Here is a 25168-nt window from a genome sequence, read left to right as displayed (position 1 = left end):
CCTACCCCTGGTTTAGATAATATTTAATTCTGCCACGTATGAAGGGGAATGGACTAGATGACCTCTCAAGGTCCCCTCCAATGCTAGGACTCTTTGATTCTATGTCCAGAGGTTGACGCGTAGGCACTTTAGGAACTTTTACAGAAAAAATTAGTTGCTGAGTGAGTTTACGTGTCTACAGGGTTGGGCAGCAGCCGAATGGGGGGATTATGGATCACAGTGGCTCCTAAAACTGGGCTGCTGGCACCTAAATCGGGGGGGCTAGGTGCCTAAACACCTTGTGGATCATCTGGGGCTGGGTCCTACATCCCACCCCTAAGTAGTGCCCCTCCCATTTCTTGTTGCCAAAGCTGTTTCCTTGGCCCCCCACAGCATTTTGTTTCTTGGGGGGGGATACACTGTAGTCCCCACCCACATTTGGAGCCTCTCTGACTTGGGCTTCACCCACCACTTCGACCCTGGGAGCTGGGAAAGTGTTGAGAGGCGCTGACTGTACCCCAGAGCCCAGGGGATGCCCTCCCCATCCCCCATGGCACAGGGTGAGCCCTGGCAACAACCATCCCTGAGCCTGCAGCCAAGAGCTGGTACCCACCTAACAGGGCCAGACGGCTGGGGGAGCCGGGGCTCGTTCTCGCCCGCCTTGCTCTCTCCCCATTGGCGCACCGGGGGCGGTTGGGCGGGCGTGCCCCGGGCAGAGGGGCAGGCTCCTCGCACGCAGGCACTGGCAGAGCTGGGCCGGTCTGCTGAGGCCGATACCCTCCCCGGCTAGTGGGGTTTAAAGGCTCTGCCGCAGCCAGCCTGTGAACGGTGGGAGGCGCCAAAACGCTCCCTCCCGCCTCCCCCGCGGGCTGAGGAAGCGCCTAAGCAGAGCGGCACCTACCCTGGTCTCACTGACGGGGGGAGGAGGAGCAGCGGCCTGGGAGGAAGGTAAACTATGGGGAAGGGGAGGGCGGGGTCCTGGAAGCGCCTCACGCCCCGACTTGGGCTGCGGCGAGAGAAGCCTGCGCGCGCCTTGCTCTGGGGACAGGCGCTGAGGCCGCGGCGTCGCGACCGTTAGCGTTTTGAGAGCAGCAGCGCAGAACGTTCAGTTTGACAGGAACGTTTCCCCGCCCCCTCTCGAGCCGCCCGCTGCTGCGCCAGCGCCACCCGAGGGGGTGGGGGAGCAACGGTCGCGACACATGGGCGTGGGTGGCTGCGCCATTGCTGGAAGGCGGGGCGGGGGCTGCAGCTGAGGCGATCATCTCAGCCTGTCTCGCTCGGGCCTGGTCTCGGCCTGCTACAGCAGAGAGCGTCTTAGGGAGCCCCCCCCCTCCCCTTCAGCGAGGGGAGAGTCGCGGTGGCTGGGCCGTGCGGTCAGTGAGCGGATCTGCGGGCAGCCCTCGGGCCGTGTTTCCGCGGTGCCGGGCCCTGCCCTGGCGGGGCGCACCGCCAAAAAGGGCGTCGCGTGCAGGGCTCCTCCCTGGCAGCAGGATTTCGCTCCTCCAAACCAACCGCTTCCCAGTTCGAAGGTGCGGTGTGAAGTGGAGGCCAGGAAGCCCCTGCACTGTGCTAGGGAGGGACTGGGACGCACTATGGTTACTGTGGCTCAAGCTAATTCTCTGCCTCTGCACAGGAAGGTGGGGAGCCCAGTGAGGGGCTCTGGGCCGTTGCAGCACCTCACTGAATACTTCTGCCTTTCAGGGTGTGTGTGGAGGAGGCTGCTTGGCCTCTGCCCATTTGGGATGTTGTAGAGTGGCAGACAGCCAGTAATGTAACAATATTGTTCCTGTGCAGCTCTAATACATGTGATTTCTAAGGGGGACTACTGTTTATTTTTATGTGGCTGATGCTGCAACTTTTTTAGAGGTCCAGCTTGAGAAGCCAGTTCCAACTCCACTGTTTGTCAGTTTCAAAAAAGCCTCTTTCTCATCACCTGTAATCCAGTCTGCAATGAAACAGAACTATAATAATACTGATCTTTGGAGCAGTTATTCTGTTTTAGCTTTCGTACACCTGGTCCATTGCTAAGCACTGTGTAAACTTGCAGCACAATACAAAGGATTTTGGCGTGTTGGAATTTAACTGTATATTGACTCTCCTCTATTTCATGGCTTTTAGTTAATTTAGGCATGTTTTTCCCCCATTGGCAATGTTTTGCGTTACACAGCTGTAATGTGTGGGAGGCCTTCACAGTTGGCCCTAGTTGTGGTAGTCGTGTTATCCAGCCTGAACCTCACAAAGGGCTAGATTACAATAGCTTGGGCTCAGTCCACCAGAAGAGGGTGAAGCTTTCTTGACAGTCATATGGGAACACATTTTGTGACATTACTGCTATCTCAGAGTCCAGGATCAGAGATGGGGAAAACAGGAATTGCCATACTGCATCAGATCCATTGGTCCATGCAGTCCATTAGCCTCTGACACTGGCCAGTACTAGATACTTCAGGATAATATTAACAAAATCCTCAAATGGGCAATTATAGAATAATTTACACATGGGAAGTGCTTCTTATCCCCTAGCTTAGATTCTGGCCTGTGTCCTGAAGCATAAGAATGTCAGCTGTTTCACACAAACAAAATTCTTTTATTTCTAAAAATGTCCAATCCTTCTAAGCTCTTGGCATCGGAGGCTCCAGCTAGATTCTGACATTTCACATCTTGATAAAGAGGAGTAGAGTAAATGCCGTCCATTGAAGGGAGTAAGCACAGACACTGCTGTTGACTTCAATGGTGTTGTAGTAGTATAGCACACAGAATTTAGGTAGTACTTCAGTTACTTGTTGGTCACATAGGAACTGTAGTAAATAAATAGTATTGTTAGCACCTCAAATGCCCTACCCAGTCCTATGGCTCTTACGCTTGCCTAGCTCCCACTGAAGTCATTGTGAGTTTTGCATGCATAAAGGCATCAGGATCAGGACCTGTGCTAATATAGATTTGTCCAATAAATATCTAGTAAGACAACTTTAATCATATGATTAAACAAAAAAGAATTCATATTTGAGGTGATCCACCCATTGAGTCTAGATTTTGCAGGGCTCAGATGTTTGGAATTAAAGTATTGACAGATCATATGAGAACTGACACGCCCTGATACAAAGGGTTTAGTAAATGCAATCTTCAGAACATTGCATAGACCTGAAATACTGATATTTTTACTTCTACTGAAATACTGATATTCCTAAAAATTATTTTCTTTTGGACCACTGGCAATTTAAATGTGAAGTTTGAAGCATGGCATCTGGAGTTAAAGCAGTCATGTTCTTGAAAACAAAGATCCCGATAGTTCAGGGAGCTGCACGTTAGCAGACATTTAGGACCATGCAGAGCCTCCCTGAATGCTTCTAAAGATTGAAAGCCTGGAGAGTACTTCTGTTTATATTAATCTGAAATAACATTAAAGCAAAAGAGGACTAAATATTTCTTTTTAATTTTCAAATAGGAGCAAATATTAATATTGAATTGATACTTTATAATTAATTAAATAAAAGTTTAACTAAGCTCGCCACTAAGATTAAAGGGTAAAAACAATATAGTTGTTTGCATTTTCAAGTAGTAGAAACAGAAAGATAAACATATTTTAAAAAAAAAGAAGAAAAAAATGAAGCAGCATAAAACAGCTGCCAACTGGGGGGAAAAATTGCCAGTGGGGGGGAAACCAGACCTAAATTAATTAAAAGCCATGAAATAGAGCGAGAGAGTCAATATACAGTTAAATTCCAACAAGTCAAATCCTTTATATTGTGCTGCAAGTTTACACAGTGCTTAGCAATAGGCAAGGTGTACTAAAGCAAAAACAGAATATCTGCCCCAAAGATCAGTATTATTATAGTTCTGTTTCATTGCAGAGTAGATTACAGGTGATGAGGAAGAGGCTGTTTTGAAATTGACGAACAGTGGAGTCGGAACTGTCTTCTCAAGTTAGGCCTCTAAACATTTTATAGCATCAGCCACATAAAAATAAACAGTATTTCCCTTAAGATCAGATGTATTAGAGCTGAGTACAGGAACAATATTGTTACATTATTTTCCCAAAAGGCAGATCTTACATTAATAAAAGATTTATTTTTATTCCGTGACATTTAAGAAAGATCTGGATAAATAAGGTTCCTGGACTAATCATCATAACCCTTTTTCTCACTGCTGGGGTCACTCACTAATTATCTGAAAATGGCCCTATTGTAACCCCCAAATATTCTCTTACATATTAAAATCATTCTTGCATTCAACTCTCACCATCTGAAACTCTGCCTTCAGAAATAATGTTTACTCTTGTAGAAAGAGGTTGTGATATTTTAATTTTAATTTTGTAACTTTTAGCAATATGAGATTTGTCTAATTGTAATTTTCCAGACCTTCAGATATTTACCAGGAATTGTCTGTGGATCTGCTTCCTCAGACAGACCCACAATTTCTATACAAGCTTTGTTACTATTTTCAATAGCCTCTGTACATTTATATTGCCCTTTTTACATTATTCATCTTCTCCTTGGTAGTGATTAATTGATTATCATTTTCTTCTAAATCTTCATATTTATTACCAAATGTATCTTTAATTTTTGCCACAGTCAAGTAGGCGGAAATCTATTACTTAATCATAGAATATCAGGGTTGGAATGGACCTCAGGAGGTCATCTAGTCCAATCCCTTGCTCAAAGCAGGACCAGTCCCCAGACCAATATTTGCCCCAGATCCCTAAACGGCACCCTTGAGGACTGAACTCACAACCCTGGGTTTAGCAGGCCAATGTTCAAACCACTGAGCTATCCCTCCCCATTTGACTAGAGGTGGTTGAAGAATTCAAAAAAATTCTACACTCTGAATATAAATAACTTGCCTCATCTCAGTTTCTGCTACCCATACATGTAAGTCAAGTAATGAAAATCAGTTTATATAAATCACCTCTCTGACTCTTACTCTTTCTTTTAAGAGCTTTTTCTCTTTTTTTTTTTTTTTTTTTTTTTTTTTTTTAAAGCAACAGTATTTCTTCTGGTCTTAAATGTAGCACCACAAAATGATATTTCTTTGTAAACTGTAAAAGAAAAGAAGGGGGGAGGGGAAAAGGATTGTTCACAACATTGAGTTTTAAAATCTTATTCTTAGCTCTCTTCCTGTCCTGTTGTTTCTTGGGTTCAAAATATTAGTAGCCTCTAACATCTTCAAACCATTTCTAATATGTTTGTGATATTTCTAACATGCCTTTCAGAGCAGTATCTAAGGGTATGTCTACGCATGGAGCTAGCTAGGATTGTGGTTCTTTGCTTGCACAGACATATGTGCACTAGCTCTCATCAAGCTAGCGTGCTAAAAATAGGCTAGCTCCCTGGATATGTGACCACAGGGTCCTGGGGTGCGGGTGGATTGCACTCAGGTCAGCTAACCCGTGCCACCACTCTCTGCTGACTGCTCTACTGCAGCTATGCTACTATTTTTAGTGTGCTAGCATGTCTACATAAGCTGGGAATCTCACCCCTAGCTCCAAGTGTAGATGTAGCCCATATGGTAAAACAAAGATAGCACTGAGCATGCCTTAAAGGGCAATATTTTGACAGTATTCCTTGTTCCTGGTGTGCATATGTATTTTTGTTTGTTTGTTCTTTTCACTGTGTCTCTCTCTTTCTCTCCCCTTGCCCCACTTCAGTTTCCCTAGCTACTGGTTCATCCTTGGAAAAGGTGTTTTCAGATAGGTGAGTCTTGCAATAAGTTGCTGGTTCATGGCCTATACCCACATTGACTTCCGTGGATCTGTTCACAGGAATCAGCCCCCATAATCAATAGTAAGATCAGGGCCTTACATTTGAATACAGTCAGGATTGGGCTCCATCTGATCTCTGACAAGATATTCTGCAGCTGAGGTCTTGCTTCTGGAAAAAATAGATTGTGCCCCTAAACCTGTCATCCTGGGCCATCCTAATTTTAGCATCCTTGTAGTGTGTAGCTGTCTTGCAAGGTAAAGGATGGATATGTTGTATTTGAAGTATCTTAGATGTCCCTTTCCAGATTCATTTTAAAGACAGTTTACAGGCTACAACTAGCCAGTGGAGATTGTGAATTAGTGGCTTCTTGCCACTGATCCAGTCTGTGTCCAGGAACAGTAAGGAATTCAAAAAGACCCCATGACTTCGTACTTTCTTGACGGATGATGTTTGGATGATCTCAATCAAGGGTGAGATCACTGTTCCAGTAAGTTTGTCACGTTTTCCCCCTCTTTCTAGTAGCATCACTTCATCTTTTCAAGATTCAGTTTGAGCTAGCTGCTTGCTCTTCAACCAATTGTTTATTTCTTCCAGGCTCTGAAATATCTTGGTAATGGAAATGTCATGTTAGTGGAAAAGCAAATGAAGAGCTGTGTATTGTCAGCTTATTGTTGACATTGGATTCATGACATTTCACTATCTCCTCAAGTGTTATCATGTTGTATGTTAAAGAAGCAAGATAATATTGAAAAGGGAACCCCAAAATGAGTTGTCTAGGAAAGGAGCCCCTCATTCTCTATGATATGTTCAATAGGAATGAATGAATGAAGCCACCCGAGTACTATTCTGTCTGCTCCTGACATGTCCTTTATATAAGCCAGCAGCACTTCATGATCAAAGGATGCATAGAAATCAAGAAGTATTGGAATAGAGGTTTGGCCCCTCTTTAAGGACATCAGTAGGCTATTAATTATGGCTTTTTCCTCATACTTCTCTCTCTCCCAACTCTCATCCAGTGGTTATAGGCTCTATATAAATAAGCTGCAATCTTGTATGTTTTAGGAACCATCTATAGAGACACCTGGGTGTGATCAGTGGGATTCACAAACACTTCAAACAAGTGAGAGGAAAGACTAAACTGTATATCAAAAAATTCTGCTCACAGGAAACATGCACAGAGGGATAATTTATAAAAATTGCATTACAAATAGAAATTAGCTCAATAGACCTGATCAAATATGTATAGTAAAGTGGTGTTTTATGCTCCCAATTGGAACTACCTTGTACTTGGGTCCCCAAACTCAATCTTATCTGGTGTGTAGAAGGCCCATAAGTAACTTGTCTAAGGCCACATGGTGAGTCAAGGACAGACCCAAGATTAGAACGTAGGAATTCCCAGCCCTAAGATCAGTCCACAAGAACATGCTGGCTCTGGAATTATACATTGTAGTTGTGTTTGTTTATGTGAGAGACTAAAATATATAAATACATCTTTTTGTATATGTGTTTCTGTTAAAATAAAATGCTCGTGTGTTCGCTTAAGAACTGAGTCTTTAGAATAAAGCTTGCTGTTTCCTGCTCCCAGCCCCCATGTTCTACGTAATTTATTGGGAAAACTGAAAGTTAAATTGTGACTAGATCTTAAACCATAGATCATTTTTCCCTGCATCTTTAGGCATTCTCTTATGTTGGTTACTTTTAACATAACAAAAACTAGTATGCAAACAAATGTCTTCTGGATACTTGTTTTAAAGAAAGAGATCTCAATTATTTTATGCATACTTTAAGATTTGATAGGTGAGGATCTCTGATAACATCTCAGCAACAGCTAAAATTGTATTTTTCTGCTGTAACTGTGGTTCTTGAATATTCTTGATTAAAGTATTTTTTTTCTTCTCTGTCTTATTTTGAGTATTTAGTATTTATTTTTCAGCAACAGTAATCTTGCTCTGGTAATCTGACTTCCTAAGAACACACAAGACATGTGGTTACACATGGATCATCAGTAGTACTTTAAAAATATACAGGTAAAATAATTTTTGACCAAAGTGATGGCTCCATGTTACACTTTTTTTTTTTTAAAGGACTCAAGTGAAACAGTTACACTGAAATATAATATTTTACAAAGAACACCTTTCATACAAATATCTAGAGACCAGGGTGTATTTTTTTTCTCTAAACTTTTCTAAAGGGATTCTGATAAAGGAACAACCCCCTTGTAGTTGGGGGAACCTACGGCACTCCAGGAGGGCTCTGTGCAGGGGCTTGCAGAACAGCTTGCAGAATTTGTCCCCAGAGTAAAACTTCCTCACAGATATTTAGGGTAAAAAAAAATTTCTGCATGGTGAGGAGGAGTTCGTGTACTCCTTTTTCCGGAAATGAGTTGAAAGGTTTTCTACCTCACTGATCTTCTCTTAAAGATGAAGAAGACGGGGGAGTGGAGAATCTCTTTCCTCCGCTGAATTAGAATAATGGTAATTGAAATGGATCATCCTAACGTATGTGGACCTTCACTAATGAATAGAAATGAACTTGAAGACAAAAGCACAATGCTTTGTTCTAAACATAATCAAATTACAATATTCCAATCCAGTTGATGAATAGCATTGATTTATAGGTTTCAGTTCAATCAGAACAAAGGCTGAGAGGATATTATTGCTCTGTATAAATACATCAGGATGGCAAACACCAGGGAGGGAGAAGAGCTGTTTAAATTACGGGGCAATGTTGACACAGGAACAAATGGGTATAAGCTGTCCATGAATAAATTTAGCATGGAAATTAGAAGAAGGTTTCTAACCATTAAAGAAGTAAGGTTCTGAAACAGCCTTTCAATAGAAATAATGAGGGTAAACAACCCACGTAGTTTTAAGATTGAGTTTGTAAGATTATGTGACAGGATTACCTGTGATAGCAAAGGTCTGGACTTGATGACCCAGGAGATCTCTTCCAGTCCTATGTTCTTAACCTTTCCAAAATGTAGAGTTCCATTTTCACACTTAAATTGGAAAATCCAATCCATAATTCATGATTGTACTCTTAGGAAACCTGTCAGTAGAATAAATGTACTGTATTCTAGGGAAGCCCTAAATGTCTTCTGTGGCACATATGCCAGGGTTGCTAAGGAGAGTTGGAAGATCGGAAGGCTAAATGCTAATAAGGTCCAGAATTAGCAAGTTACTCTAAGCATCTGAGTAGTCCCATTGGATTCAGTGTGACTACCTGCATGCTTGAGGTTAGGCACATTCTTAAGTTAAATGTTCACATATGTGGCATCCTTCACAAACATAATGTACTACTGTTTGTTTGTGCATTGGCAGCACACACAGTTTTAATCAGGATAGATGCCCTGTTGTGTTAAGTGATGATATACAAACAGTGGAAAATTCAACAGACAAGCATAAAGTTAACTGCTTCTGTTTTACCCTATTATGAATGGAAAAAGGAGATGGGGGGAGATGAGACTAGGCTAAAGTGGAAATAATAGGCTATCCTATGAAACATAGGATGAAAGTCACATTGGGCAAATGAAGATAAGCTCTTAACATATGTTTAATCTTATTATGTTTGAGATGTTAAATGCATAAAATCAAGAAATTCAAAATGATAGTTTCCAAAATAGATGTAATTCATTCATTTTACATATACAGCATTTATATTTGCTGTTAAATGTATACCTTAAATGTAATATACCTAAGCAATAGTTATTGTGCCATTTTAATTTTATTTGGGATTTGTTCTGGAGAGAATAGAATTTTTTACCTCTCTATAATTCGATTCCATACATACTTCAAATGTATATCTTTGGCTTGAGTATTAGTTTACAGATTTTGAAATTAGAAGTATGTATGTTTAGCAGAAAGGTAGCTAGCTCTCTAGAACGTCTTTTGATGCCGCCTTTAAGGTGTAGTACTCGCCTAAAAAGTGATTTATGTAAAAGTGGAACCTTATTACTCAGCAGATCTACTCCCTATTTATTTCAGAATTCTATTGACTTTCTGTAGTGGAAACAGTAAAATTGTTATTACTGTCTAACCTGCAGAATCAGCACGCCTTTGAGAAAATGAAATAGATTATTTTTTGGTTTGTTCAGTAAATAATTTTTAAAACAGTTTCAGTAGCATGGCCATCTGTACAACCTCACTAAGGGCAAGAGGGTTGCATATATTGTAGTTAAGGGAAAAATTTTAGGATAGGAGTGTTGTACTAGTTTATCTGAAGGTGGCATTCGATCTGTACAATCTGTTCTTATTGTTGATGCAAGAGTTGGAAAGCGCGTATCTTGACATTCGGATACCAGGTTGAGTTACAGAGCTGTTGATTTTCCTTGTAAACTGAGAAAATGTTAAGGGAATCATTGAACAATAAAATCGGAAACCCAAAAAGCCATTTTATATCCGTAAAGTCACTTTTCAGAGGAGAGCTGTAGGGATCAGTATCTGAGGGGGTTATGCTAAACAGGGCATAATATGTGCAATAAACTATCTTTTTTACATCATCATATTTTTGTTTCCTGGTCAGCTTTATTCAGCTTTAGAATAGCACATAACTATCACTTTAAGCATTTGTATTAGCCAAGTTTTAAATTCATTATTTCTATTAGAGTGCATAAAGGACCTAGAAAATTACTGTAAGCATTAAATACACTTTTTCCTTCCTATTCCGAGTCAGATACCTGAAAAACAGATTAAAATTTTACTATTTCCTTCCCGCCCTCCCCCACAAAGCACCATTGGGCTAAAAACTAGCCTGAGAATATTCAACTCAACTTATTGGAAAGTTACCTTAAGCCAATTTCAGGCAGTTTTGAAAAACTTTTCAGTGGGAGAGCAGCAGGCCACGGTCCCTCTTTGTAATTTTAGAAACCAAATGCCAAGAAGTTTGTCCTGTCCTTGATCTCCTTCTTAACACACACATTTTAATTGAACTAAACCACTTAAAATGTAGATAATTCCATAACATATAGTCACAAGGAATATGGTATCTTGATTTTAACCAAAATTATTTCTCTGCAGGCCGGTGGTACGGGATCAGGTCCATATGGAGGCTGAATCTCCTGTTTCTTATGGAGTCACCGGCAAGGTCAGAGTTGAGCATCACAACAGAATATGAGTTTGTTTTGTGCACGTCATCTACATTACTTGTAGATAAAGAAGTTTAGTTGGCTGCATTATAGTAGTGCTTTACTAAAGGTTATGAGAGTATCACAAGACCAAGAATTTAGATAAGCAGCATTTCTCTCACAAGTGTTAATGTTCTTATCTAATTCAAGAGAACGTTAAACAGAGAAGCAGTATATTTTCATTAAGTAGTTTTGACTTGTTCCGCTGGTCTACAGAATCACTTTAATTTATCATGTAAAAGCAGCAAAGAGTCCTCTGGCACCTTATAGACTAACAGAAGTTTTGGAGCATGAGCTTTCGTGGGTGAATACCCACTTCGTTGGATGCATTCACTCACGAAAGCTCATGCTCCAGAACTTCTGTTAGTCTATAAGGTGCCACAGGACTCTTTGCTGCTTTTACAGATCCAGACTAACACGGCTACCCTTCTGATACTTAATTTATCATGAAGCTCCACAATAATTGATTCCGGCCTAGTGTTTTGGCAACGCGCATCTGTAGGAATTTAATTATTCTATAGTGATCTGATAACTTCCCCCTCAGCCATTTTTTCATCCTAGGAGTGTAAAACTGAATAAAACACTTAATTCAAGTTTGGGAGCATAATAGTGAATTTTTTTAATTAACTATCCTAGAAAGAAAACTGGGCTAGCCAGTTTCTATATAAATTGTTAAGATCAGATGGTTTGAAGAAGTATTGAATGATCCAAGCCTGCACTGATTGTGGAGCAGTGAATATGAAAACTATGTTCACAAAGATAAAATTTCCCTTAGCGTTTGAACTTGCTTGCAATGTTGGTCTTTAGACTCCTCCAGTCAGAGTCCTGCTAATATCATCGTCTTCAAGTAGTGTACCTATTGGCTCTCAACATCAGCTGTCATGTGACCCATGCATCTTTGATTGGAGATTTTTGGTAGCAATGCTCATATGGCCTGCACATGTGCCCTACGCAACCGCATGCCCTGTATCCAGGATGTATAGAGCTGCTCAGGCAACCTCCCCATCCCCCAGTTCCTTCTCAACACTTTGGCCTGGGATGGAACATTTAGCACGCCTGCTTTTATTGTTCAAAATTTAGCTTCTGCCTTTAAGTTTAGTTAGTGCAGTTATTTACTTTTATACTTTTTATCTGTTTCATTTTGTGTGAGGGGCTTGTTTTATGCTTCTGATCATCTAACCTTACCCAATCATCACCATAACATCGGATGTATCTCTTTTGGACCGGAGAAGGGGTTGCATTTAGGGGGACACACTATTCAGGGCAAATGGTCTGCCCATGAAGCGCTTTTACACGTCAATCTTTTGGAGCTGTGGGCAGTCAGGAATGCTTGTGTTCACTTTCTGCCATTAATCAAGGGGAAAATCTGAGAAGGTCATGACAGACAACATAGTCTGCATGTTCTCCATCACCTGTCAGGGAAGGGGGGAAGATCCTTTTCTCTTTTGTAACAAAACAATAAAGCTGTGGAACAGGTGTATAGCCAATCATACCCTCATTTCAGCCACTTACTTTTCAGGTGTACAAAACACCATGGATGACAATCTCAACAAACACTTCTTCCAAGATTACAAATAGGGGTTGGACTCTCAGATTCTTAGTCACAGATTACTGACCTCAGGGTTTCTGTGGGTTTCTTGTCACCATTACCAACAGGAAGTGCAAACAATTCTGCTTGAGCAGAGGGTTGAGCCTCCATTCACTTGAGATGCCTTCTTTGCTCTGTGAATTAAGAGTCTCTTGTATGTGTTTCCTCCAACATATTTTGTCCTCAAACTGGTAAACAAGATTAAGCAAGATAAAGCCAAGACCACATTAGTGGTTCCAATGTGACCCAGACACGTCTGGAACCCTTACTAAATTCACTTTACTGTCTCTCCACTGTTGACTCTTCCGTCCATTTCCCACCTGCTCTCTCAGATCTCCAGTCAGACTCTCCATTCCAATCTGGGAGTTCTTCATTTCAAGGCTTGGCTGCTCAATAGTTCTCAGGAATAGACTCTTCCTGTTCTGCAGAGGTATCACAGATGTTATTAAACAACAGGAAAATGTCTACCCAAAGTACTTACCTTCAGAATGGAAGAGAATTCAACACTGGTGTGTCCGACAACAATTTTCATCCATTAATTCTTCCCTCTCTGCTAATCTTGACTATCTGTTGGAATGATAAATTTCAGGATTATCTATGAGTTCCATCAGGGTTCACTGGTGGCTATAAAGGCCTTCTGTTCCTCTGAGGGATTCTCAGTGTATGCTTATTCAAGGGACTGAGAAACCTTTTTTCTTACGTTAGGTAGGCCAGTCCTTTGTAGGATCTAAACTTGATAATTAATTGTCTTATGAAACCCCCTCTGAGCCAATGGCCACTTGTACCCTTCTTCACCTATCCATGAAAATGATCTTTTTGGTGGCCATCTCTTCCACCCAGAAGAGTCAGGGGCTTTAATGGCAGATACAGGGAGCCCTTGACTTACGACATTTGAGTTACGACGAATGGCACTTATGATGTTTATAAATTGTCATCGTGTTTTGATTTATATGATGTTGGCTTTGACTTTACGATGCTTGATGCAACATTGTTCCTATGGGAAATTTGAGTTATGACTTTTTTGACTTACGATGCGATATTCAGGAACCAATTGTGTCATAAGTCTGAGGATTGCCAGTACTCCTTTAACACTATTCCTCAAGGACAAAGTTTGACTATGACTACATCTTAAGTTCCTTTCTACCGTGATTTCTGCATTTCACATCCACCAAGTCATCCATTTCCCAAGTTAATTTCCCGAACCCATACCAGTTTAAGGAAGATGCTGCCTTCTACACTTTGGACATTAGGAGGGTTTTATCTGGACAGAATCAAACCATGTGGAAAGTCTCCCAAGCTATTTGTTTGGATTGTGAACAGATACAAGGGGTCCACAGTCTCCACCCAGAGGCTCTGGAGGTGGCTTTCAGAATGTATCCTCATATTTAACCTCCTTCTAGGGCATTAGTTCATTCTACGAGATCTCTGTCTACATCTGTGGTGTTATTTAAACATGTTCATGTGGAGATTGCAAGGCTACGACCTGGACTTCGATACATAGCTTTTCCAAACATTATGTGGTGGTTCATTTTTCTAGATCAGTATTGTCTTCAATATTAGACTCAGCTCTGATGGGGAGTATGGAAGGTAAGGAGATAAAAAAATTGAGAATAAGGGAGCCACAAATATCATCTCAGTCCCTTAGTGGGTCAAACTTATCTGTTAATTCCTAAGACAGATTTCTAATTAATTCATGAGTGTTAATAAATTGTATTAAAGCATCTTTATTTTTATATTTTAAAAGGATTTTAATATAACAATATTTTTATTGGGCAGTTTTGGTAATGCTTTTTTTCCCCCATTGTTTCCTATAATGTATGATTTTTAGTTTTGTAAGTAATGTTAAAGAAATGCTGTAATTTTCATTACTTTTTATATAAGGATATCTTTGAGTGTCTCTAGACTAGGGATGTTATTGAAGAGAAAACCACACTGTTATTCATTCTGACCCATCAGTTGGGCAGATAGGAGAGAACTGAAACACAGAATCTAAATCTTTAAGAAACCAGTGTCTGTTTTCAAGAAAGCTAGGAAATTTGTGCAGATGGAGATAAACCTTTGCTGTCCTTTAGAACTTCAGACTACATCACATCAGCTTGGAGAACAGTTGGTGACACTGTGAAAAGCAGTTACTTTAAGAGTCTGTGATATTTTAAAAAAAGAAACAAACAAAACTAAAAAACTGCACATCAACCAAATATTGACATTGAAGTATTACCATTCTGACCAAATTGGACAAACATTTCATTGGTTTTGTGTCCATAAACAAATGCTAAACAGTACCAAACAAGGAATGTAGACCACTGAGGAAGGCATTTGGCCAATGTATTTATTTATGGATGCATTCAATATTATTTTGACTTACTGGTCAGTGAATGTCTTTAGGTGAGGTGCATTGAAAAATAAGTCTTTTAATCAGTTCTTCTTTGAGTAGATGCAGACCTGTACTCCAAGTAGGTGTGTGCGTGTGCCAGAGGTAGATACCTTTGCCTAGCATACCCATAGACGGCAGTGCTTGTGCCTCATGCTTGTAGCCTCTCTCCAGCTATATAAGGTGGTGCTGCCCCGAGTCCCCTCCGTTCCTTCTCACTAGCTGTTGGCTGTAGTTGGAGCTCTCTGTGGATGTTGCGTCGCAATCTTGCAATTTATCTTCTAAGCCTAGTGTCAAGGTTCCTTCCCCACTCTAAACTTTAGGGTAGAGATGGGGGGGGGCCTGCATGAGAAGCTCTAAGCTTAACTACCAGCTTAGATCTGGTCTTGCTGCCACCATCCAGATTTCTCAGTGTCTGGAACACCCTCTTTCCCCCCAAAACCTTTCCCTCCCTAGGTAGCCTTGAGAGACTTTCTCACTAAGTCCCTGGTGAACACCGATCCACCCCCTTGGATCTTAACACAAGGAGAATTTAACCATCCCCCCTCCTTTCCCCCACCAATTCCTGGTGAGTCCAGATCCAAACCCCTTGGATCTAAAAACAAGGAAAAAATCAATCAGGATATTAAGAAGAAGGCTTTTAATTAAAGAAAAGAAAGGTAAAAGAAAACCCTCTGGGAGAGATTAGCATACCAGCTACTCTCACAGACAACAGATTCAAAACACAGAGGATGTTCCCCTGGGCAAAAATCTTAATACACACAAGAATACCCAAATTTGATAATTCCCTTAATGGTATCAAGGCAAGTTACAAAGAAACTAAACATAAACCTATTTATCCCTTTCTAAAACTTACCGCTCTGATAAGAGGCTGGTTCCTTGATCTTTTTCACTCCGGCTGAAACTGAAACTGACTAAAATAAAGGAAAACTTCCCTCCTTCCTTTTGAAACATTTTGTTCCCCCATTGGTTCCTGTGGTCAGGTGTCAGCTAGGCTAGGTGAACTTCTTAACCTTTTACAGGTAAAAGAGGCATTAACCCTTAACTATCTGTTTATGACACCTAGTATTATTGAACATAGTTAATAGTCAGTAGTGTTAGAGTAAAAGTTATAGACTATAGCATAGTGGTAATGGTAGTTCTCCTCTGGGATGCAGGCATTGCACTTTGTGTGAATTAGCGATTCCCAACAGTGACCCCCACATGCGGTGCTTGCTCTGCCTTGGCAAAGGCAAGTTTAAAGAGTGGTATTCAATCTGTAGGTCATTTTAAAAAGAGGACTCAGGTGACAAAGGACCTTTGCCTGAAGCAGCACCTGCTTGAACAGGCCATGAGGCCTGACCCAGTACTGAGGACTTCCTTAGGCTGCAGATTAACCTCAGGCTTCGAAAGTGCTGCTGCTTCCCGTTCTGGGGCACAGGCCTTTCTGAAGAAGTTCTCTGCCATGAGCACTAAAGAAGAGATCGCATATGATGGATTGTGAGTGCTGCAACTCCCAGGGTCATTCTTCTGGCATACAGGATGGCATGGGTGCCTCCGACCCTCCTTAGGTAAAGGTTAGGGAGGGCAGACACCTTGTGCTGTTGACTGTGCTTCCGGCCTCTGAGCATCCATTGAGTCTGGTGCCAATGGGAAAAATGCTGATAGCAACAGTGTCAGTAATGTTGGCGTAACATGCTGTGGTTGACTTCCTTTGCCTTTCAGTCCTGTCCTCACTGCTAGTCCAAGTCTTTGTGAGGTTGGTGTCTGCAATGGCCCCCCAGTCAGAGCATGCTGTTGAACTCTTCAGCCCTCTGGCACAGCACCAGGAAGCCCCCCTTGCAGTACAAGACTTTATTACTGGGCCCTCCCTTGGCACCAATGCAGTCGATGCTGCAGATGGTTCCATGGAGGTTGTCACCACCCTCAACGTCAAGGCACGTGGGTGCTCTGGTACAGTTGTTTGCATTGGGACTGACCTTGCCTTCGGCATCAGTGGTGCCGACTACAATGGGAGGGCCAATTTCAACCTCATTCTGGGCCATGGATGAGTCGAACTGCCTGTTGGTTCCCTCTAGAGTTGCTCCTCCTATTTCTGCGAGATCCTGGGACACCTCTGCTTCAGAGTCAGGATCCTCGTCCTCCCATTCCACATCACTGGAGGAAGTCTGAAGGCCACCAGTAGACCAATACAGCTACCAAGGATGGCATGCACCCCTGAAGCCAGGATGGAGGCCCCTGGTGTGGCACCTACTGGCCACCAATGCCTTACCTATACCAGTGGCCCCCTTGGGCTCAGTGGGAAGCTCAGGACTTGCTTGTCATCCAAATCAAAAACAAGATCACCAGCTTGTGTGGTGTTGATGGTTGCAGATAAGCTGCAAGTCCAGATGCCCGCAGTTCCCCTTTCTGCAGAACTGCTGGAGTTTTCCCATCCAGAGACTTTGCCTTGTCCCCAGACAATGCAGTGTTACCTGGTTCATCCTCCCCTTCCATCGTGGAGGACTTCAAGGCCTAACAAGACCTTTTATGTCATGTGACCTTGTCCCTTGAAATTCAGGTGGAGTTTCTGCAGGAGAATACTCATAAATTTGTGGTCATTCTCCAGCCCTCTGACCCTGAGAGAGTGGCTTTCCAGTTAATGAGACGCTCCTTGAGCCTCTGAGGGCTCTTTGAGCTTTGCTGGTCTCAGCACCACCGGTGGCCAAGCACTTGAAGTGTTATACTGTGCCTCTACAGAGATTCGAGGGGTTCTATTCCCACCCAGCCCTGAATTCCCTGATGGTCATGGTGTTGAATGACAGAGCCCATCAGGGCAGATTCAAGTTCTTCCTCAAAGACTTGAAGTGCTTGGATCTTTTGGGAAAGTGAAAAGTGATTTTATTAAATACCGAAAGTAGGATTTAAGTGGTTCCGAGTACTAACAGACAGAACAAAGTAAGTCACCAAGCAAAATAAAATAAAATGCGCAAATCTATATCTAATCAAACTGAATACAGATAATCTCACCCTCAGAGATGCTTCAGTAAGGTTTTTCCTCAGACTGGACACCTTCCAGGCCTAGGCACAATTCTTTCCCCTGGTACAGCTCTTGTTCCAGCTCAGGTGGTAGCTAGGGAATTCTTCATGATGGCTCCTTTTTCTTTGTTCTGTTCCACCCCTTTATATATCTTTTGCATAAGGCGGGAATCCTTTGTCCCTCTCTGGGTTTCCACCCCTCTTTCTCCATGGAAAGACACCAGGTTAAAGATGGATTCCAGTTCAGGTGACATGATCACATGTCATTGCAAGATTTCATTGCCCACTTGCCAGCACACACCTATACAGGAAGACTTACGGGTAAAACACAGCCATCTGCAGACAATTGTCCTGGTTAATGGGAGTCATCAAGATTCCAAACCATCATTAATGGCCCTCACTTTGCATAATTACAGTAGGCCCTCAGAGTTCTATTTCATATTTCTAGTTTCAGATACAAGAGTGGTACATTTATACAAATAGGATGATCACAATCAGTAGATTATAAGCTTTGTAATGGTACCTTACAAGAGACCTTTTGCATGAAGCATATTCCAGTTATGTTATATTCACTCATTAGCATATTTTTAAAAAACCATATAGACTGCAACATCATACCCACCCCTCAGTGCTTGTTTCCCTAGCTCAGTACCAGTGGTCCACCGTGACAAGCTGTCCCGTGAGTGCCAGCAGCAATCTTTAATTATTTGTTTCCGTGGCAGACAATAGGGCAGGCATCTCTGAATCATTCTCTGTTTCGCAGCTCATGAAATAATGCTGGACCAGTGCATTGTGTTCATAGCACTCATCACCAGATTGGTCAGCAGCTCAGGATCCATGCTGTCAGACACACAGTTTACAATGGTAGTTGAAAAATGGTGCGAAATGAAGTAGGAAGCCCATGGAATGGTTGGATGGAAAAAACTGCATGGATAAAATTTTTCCTTATTGTCTTAAAAAACATGGACTATATCCTGTGTTTCTTGCACATCCAAAGTTCCTTTTGATTTTAGTGAGGAAATTTTTGTGGGCAATAGTCAGGCCCCATAATCAGAAAGTTTATTGTTTTTGTTTTAGGTCAGTGTAACTTTGGAGAAACAAGTTGTACTCTGTTTTATGCAAAATTTTATGAAAACTTTGAATTCTACAATCTTTACTGATAAATAGTCACTGATAACATACGAATCAGAGGGTATTTTCTGTGGGTTTCTTTGTCAGCATCACCAACAGGAAGTGCAAACAATTCTGCTTGACCAGAAGGTTGAACCTCCATTCACTTGAGATGCCTTCTTTGTTCCATTAATTAAAGGTCTTTTGTATGCGTTTCCTCCAACATATTTCATTCTCAAATTGGTAAACAAGATCAAGAAAGATAAAGCCAAGACCACATTAGTGGTTTCAACATAGCCCAGAGAGGTCTGGTACCCTTGCCTGATTCACTTTGCTGTCTCTCCACTGTTGACTCTTCTGTCCATTCCTCACCTGCTCTCTCAGATCTCCGGTCAGACTCTCCATTCCAGTCTGGGAGTTCTTCATTTCAAGGCTTGGCTGCTCAATAGTTCTCAGGAATAGACTCTTCCTGTTCTGCAGAGGTATCACAGGTGTTATTAAACAACAGGAAAATGTCTACCCAAAGTACTTACCTTCAGAATGGAAGAGAATTCAACACTGGAGTGTCCGACAACAATTTTCATCCATTAATTCTTCCCTCTCTGCTAATCTTGACTGTCTGTTGGAACGATAAAAGTCAGGATTCTCTATGAGTTCCATCAGGAACTGCGGCCAGTGGGTGCTGTAAAGGCCTTTCGTTCCTTTGTTGAGGGATTCTCAGTGTATGCTCATCCAAGGGACTGAGAAACTGTTTTTCTTACGTTAGGTAGGCCAGTCCTGTATAGGATCTAACCTGGATAATTAATTGTCTTATGAAACCCTCTCTGAACCAATGGCCACTTGTTCTCTTCTTCACCTATCCATGAATATGACCTTTTTGGTGGCCATCTCTTCCCCTCTGAAGAGTCAAGGGCTTTAATGGCAGATACAGGCCTTCCTCGACTTTACGACATTCGAGTTACGACAAATGGCACTTATGTTGTTTATAAATTGTCATCGTGTTTTGATTTTACAATGTCGGTTTTGACTTTACAATGCTCGATGCTACATTGTTCCTATGGGAAATTCGAGTACTGAAGACTTCCTTAGGCTGCAGATTGCCCTCCGGCTTGGAAAGTACTGCTGCTTCCCGTTCTGGGGCACAGGCCTTTCTGAAGAAGTGCAGGAATTGTTCTCTGCCTCGAGCACTAAAGAAGAGATCGCATATGATGGATTGTGAGTGCTCCAACTCTTGAGGTGACTCTTCTGGTGCCATCTCTGGTGCACGGGATGGCATGGGTGCCTCCGACCCTTCCTAGGTAGACGGTATGGAGGGCAGATACCTTGAACTGTTGACTCTGGTTCTGGCCTCTGAATGTCCGTTGAGTCTGGTACCAATGAGAAGAATGCCGGTAGCGACAGTGTCAGTAATGTTGGCGTAACAGGCTCCAGTGGACTTCCTCTGCCTTTCAGTCCCGACATTTGATTGCGGTTCAGACACTATTTCAGTAGGAAGTCTTGCTGGAGAGTTGTTTGTGTTTGCAGGTTTATACAACAAATTTGTTATGAGGTCATTGGCTTGTGCTGAATGGCAGGATTTTATCCTTATTCGAAAGACTTTTTTATACTTACATGTGGAAGTCTAAATGATAACTAAATTCATATAGATTATATATTTAGTGATCTGAAGCAGTGTTGAAACAGATACATCTGAAACCACAAAGGAGGATTATAATGAAGCCTTTGTTATTTCAGATGCCTGAAAATACATTTGGATATTTTTCAAGCGCACGAATGTTCTTGGGTAGACTTTTAAAGGAGTTTTTCTTTTTTCATCAGTAGATTTGGTAACATAATGGGGATTATGAATTTTTAAAAAGTTTTTAATATCTTGTAGTATATAATCGGGGAGTTATATGATGAATAGGTTTGAAATGCTTGTTTAAAAATGAATATTTAGTAATAAATGTGGGTTTTTAAAAATATCTATTATAAAATTCTTTCCCTTTCCTACCTCCCCTTAATAAAGAACTGAATTCTATTTTAATCTCTCTGATGGACTAATTTGTATGAATTACATTTAACTTTAAAACATTTTATTTGACTATTTTAGAATTGTTGGCTTAAAATGAAATCTATTTAAGTTCTCTCCTTTAAAAACTAATACATAAAAAAATAAGAAACGAGGTGAAAATCTCACTCTTTTTTGCCATTTACTTTAGTGGAGCTAGGCTATTACTTAAGGTTTTATTGTTTGCCACAAATTGTAACTAACATCCAGATTAGACTAAACTGAAACACTAGGTCTTTACAAATATTGCAGAGATGTCATAGCTAAGAATTTGAAATTAATTCTTTTCATCAGGGTTGATTTGATTTAAATCAAATTGATTTAAATCATGATTAAAATTGATTTAAATCACTAGTCAGGAAAATTCGATTTAATCATGGATTTTTACATACAAGTGCATTCTTGTTGGTTGTTATAACCTTAATACTGGTGTTGGCAACCTCTGGCATGCGGCTCGCAAGAGTAAGCACCCTGGCGGGCCAGGTCAGTTTGTTTACCTGCCGCGTCTGCAGGTTCGGCCAATCACGGCTCCCTCTGGCCACGGTTCACCATCCCAGGCCAATGGGGGCTGCGAGAAGCCACAGCCAGCACATCCCTCACCTACACTGCTTATGACACTTATGATGTTTATACATTGTCATCGAGTTTTGATTTTACAATATCCGTTTCGATTTTACAATGCTCGATGCGATGTTATCTCTGGAGACACAAATCCAGAGTTTAAGAGCTGCAAAACTAAGCATTTCTGATGGTATCTTCTAGACCAGAGGTGGTCACACTACGTCCCGCGGGCCACATCCGGCCCGTGGGACCCTCCTGCCTAGTCCCTGAGCTCCTGGCTTGGGAGGCTACCCCCGGCACCTCCTCTGCTATTCTCCCTCCCCCGCAGCCTCAGCTAACTCCACGGCTGGCACAATGCTCTGGGTGGTAGAGCTGCGAACTTCTGAGGCAGTGCAGCTGCAGAGCCCAGCCTGACTCAGTGCTGTGCAGTGGCGATGGCGTGGCTGGCTCCTGCCGGGTGGCACGGCTGTAGCACCGCCAGCTACTAGTGCTCCAGGCAGCGCAGTAAGGGGGCAGGAAGCGAGGGGGTTGGATAGAGGGCAGGGGAGTTTGGGAGGGTGGTCAGGGGGCAGGGGTATAGATAGGGGTCAGGGCAATCAGAGGGTGGGGAACAGGGGGTTCGAATGGGGGCAGGGTTCCTGCAGGGGCAGTCAGAAATGAGAGTAGGGGTTGAATGGGGCAGTGGGGTGCAATCAGGGGCAGGGGTTCCAGGGGCAGTCAGGGGACAGGGTGCGGGGAGGGGGGTGGATGGGGAAGGGCTTCTGGGGGGGCAGTCAGGAATGAGAGGGGGGGTTGGATGGGCCAGCAAGGGGCAGGCAGGGGCAGGGGTTCCGGGGGCGGTCAGGGGACAGGGTGCAGGGGTGTGGTGGTGGTGGATGGGGCAGGAGTCCCTGGGGGACAATCGGGGAATGGGGGGGTTGGATGGGGCAGGAGTCCTGGGAGGGGGCAAATAGGGGTGGAGGCCAGGCCACGACCCCTTCCCCTAACCAGCCCTTCATACAATTTCTGAAACCCAATGTGGCCCCCAGGCCAAAATGTTTTCCTGCCCCTGTTCTAGACTGAGCACTGAGTCCCATTAGGTAGATAGAAAGATTAACCTAAATAATATGTACAGAAGCCTTGGAAAGCCTGTAAGATTGGGTCCCTAATCCATGAACTATTAGAACTCATTTACAAAACTTTTCTTAAACATTATATGAATATATTGTGTCATACTACAGAATTAGAATTTATAATCCCTATTCCATGATGAGATATCTTTGAGCTATAATGTATCTTAATTAAAACGATCTTCAGATAGGTTTTTTCCTCAAAAAGCATTTTATCAAAAAAATCCGATTTAAATAAAAAAAATCAGATTGTTGTTTTTATTTTTTTTTAAATCATTGATTTTTATCCACCCTGGTTTTCTTTAGAGATCTATTTGGGGGCTGGTTCATCCACCATCACAGGATAGGGCAGCCCAAAAGACTAATTTCTGCCCTTGTTGCAGTGGCATGTAGGGGCCATTGCACTGGTATAGAATTGCCAGGGTGTAGGGTCATTGCAGTCACTCCCTCATCCTTGCAGAATACCCCCAGAGCCTCAGCAGGTGATACAGTGTCCTATGTGTGTGAGGGGTATAAAGTTTGCTCTCTGGCTCCTGCGCTGGGCCTACTGTGCACATGTATTCCCCATGGAGAGGGGCAGGGGAAATCCTTTATGGGTCCTATGCACTAGCTGGCACAAAGGGGCCACAAGCCATGGGTGAATTGTCCTATTCAGTAGCATATACTGCATATAGTCTCACCTTTAATGGAGTTTTTCAAGCACTTATGATCATTATTTAGACCTTTATTTAGCAAGGCACTTAAGCATGTGCTTAGCTTTCATGATGAATAGCTACATTGACTACAGTTGGCCTATTGTCATGCCTCTAGTTAGACATGTTCTTAAGTGTCTTACTGAATAGTGGCTGCTAACGAACATTGTTCTTAGTGCTGTACAGACATTGGAAAGAAAGCTAGATCCTGCAAACTCTTACAACCAGGTGTAGTCCCACTGAAGTAAGACTTAGACTCCAAAGCCCATTGAAATCAATGAATGTCTTTCCATTGACTTCAGTGGAGTTTGGATCAGAATCTAAATTTTGTGGAATAAGGGCCTAAATTAGTCATAGGTAATACAGTTCAACCATGCATAACATATTGAAAGGGAAAACTATTAATGTTTATCCTAGTCCAAGAAACAGAACATTGAACTTGAGCTGCACAAGCTACGTCCATAAAAATAACTTCTTGTTCTCTCTTGGAAGCCAGGGAATTTAATTTCAGAAATATAAATTTTGGAAAACTAGAGACAGAACTGGTTGTCTCAGTATGTCTACACATTATTTGGTGCTTTTCTCTATTTTTTTCTTTTGGTCTTCATCATGGTGTGTATGGATTCTTTTTTAATCATTGTCCGTCCAAAACCTACTTTTGAAATAAGACATTGTTTTGTGCTTGGGCAAGAAAGTAATACCCTTTCTTATCTACTGTTTAATTTTTCTTTAGATTTAGCCCTTTCATTGTATAAGGTTGAACATTTTCCTTTTTTCTAAATATCTGATATCATTTTTTAATCTCAGCAGGTGATACATGCTGCTTTCTTTTCAGCCCTAAAGATGTTGGATGTTGGAAAATGGCCAATTTTTGCACTCTGCTCTCAAGAAGAACTGAAGTTAATTCGTCAAGCCTGTGTATTTGGCAGTGCTGGTAATGAAGTGTTGTATGCAACTGAAAATGATGAGGTAATTATCAGAGAAAGCGTATATTAGTGGAATATTATTTGATAACTATTTGATTCATTATTAATTCAGGATAGATTAGCAGTGAAGCCAGAATTATGATAATAGACCCTAGAGAAGTATCATACATTAATTATTGAATAAAGAAAGTATAGGATGGATTATTTTTCATTTAAATGGTAAATGCACAGTGTAATAAATAACTTGCTACATTAACAATAAGATTTTATAACAGGTGTTTGTGCTTGGCACCAACTGCAGTGGCTGTTTGGGAACAGGCGACATTCAGAGCACAATTGAACCACAGAGATTAGATACTTTATGTGGCAAAAAGATAGCCTGTCTGAGCTATGGAAGTGGTCCTCATGTTGTTATTACTACTGCAGGTAATGTGTGATGAGAATATGGTATTTTTAAAATGTGTGCCTTCTTCAGTTGGCTTCATAATTTGTCAGAGACCTGAGTTGTGAGAGTGAAATGGACAATCCTGCTTCTTAGACTGATATAGTATTAATGAAAATGCAAGGGTATAGATTCTGTGGAAGGATTAATAATTATTCTATAGTTCATATCTAAATAGATATCTGATGAAGTGGTACATCAAACATTTGTTTAACCTTCCTGATAGGATGCTATGGCTCCTAAAACACTTCAAAATATACTTTTCAAGGATACAAAGTGGAAATGCATATTTCAAGAATACTACTACTATTACTAATAATTAATAATATGTTCTTAATAGTATTATTTATTAATAAATAATGACAGTGTCATCTGAGGAACTCCAGAGTACTTTTCAAAGAATGCAAAGTATCATTATTCTGCTTTTGATGAGAAAATCAAGGCACAGAGACAAATTACTTGACCAGGGCCAGAAGTGGCAGAGCTAGGAATTGAATTCAGGTCTCATCTGACTCCCATTCCTAT

The 25168-nt window shown here is 41.7% G+C and overlaps 1 protein-coding gene across 12 annotated transcripts in view; it reads left to right on the top strand.

Moving 5' to 3' along the window:
• The first annotated feature begins 652 nt into the window (after window positions 1-652).
• LOC127048952 (RCC1 and BTB domain-containing protein 2) overlaps window positions 653-25168 on the top strand; it is a 76987-nt gene continuing 52471 nt past the window's right edge. For 3 of the 12 annotated variants that reach the window (XM_050949132.1, XM_050949120.1, XM_050949103.1), the window contains exons 1-4: window positions 657-927; window positions 10691-10757; window positions 24083-24244; window positions 24477-24627. In XM_050949132.1, the coding sequence (XP_050805089.1) occupies window positions 10716-10757; window positions 24083-24244; window positions 24477-24627 (355 nt within the window). In that variant the 5' untranslated portion in view covers window positions 657-927; window positions 10691-10715. Of the gene's footprint in view, window positions 928-1094; window positions 1617-7608; window positions 7703-10690; window positions 10758-24082; window positions 24245-24476; window positions 24628-25168 lie in introns of those variants that run through there. The other 9 variants (XM_050949183.1, XM_050949175.1, XM_050949112.1 and 6 more) reach the window with 8 other exon arrangements.

This window comes from Gopherus flavomarginatus, chromosome 1, assembly GCF_025201925.1.
Source record: "Gopherus flavomarginatus isolate rGopFla2 chromosome 1, rGopFla2.mat.asm, whole genome shotgun sequence".
In the NCBI taxonomy this organism is placed as follows: domain Eukaryota; kingdom Metazoa; phylum Chordata; order Testudines; family Testudinidae; genus Gopherus; species Gopherus flavomarginatus.
Note: the sequence above shows the minus strand (reverse complement) of the source record. Positions and strands in the feature narration are given on the sequence as shown.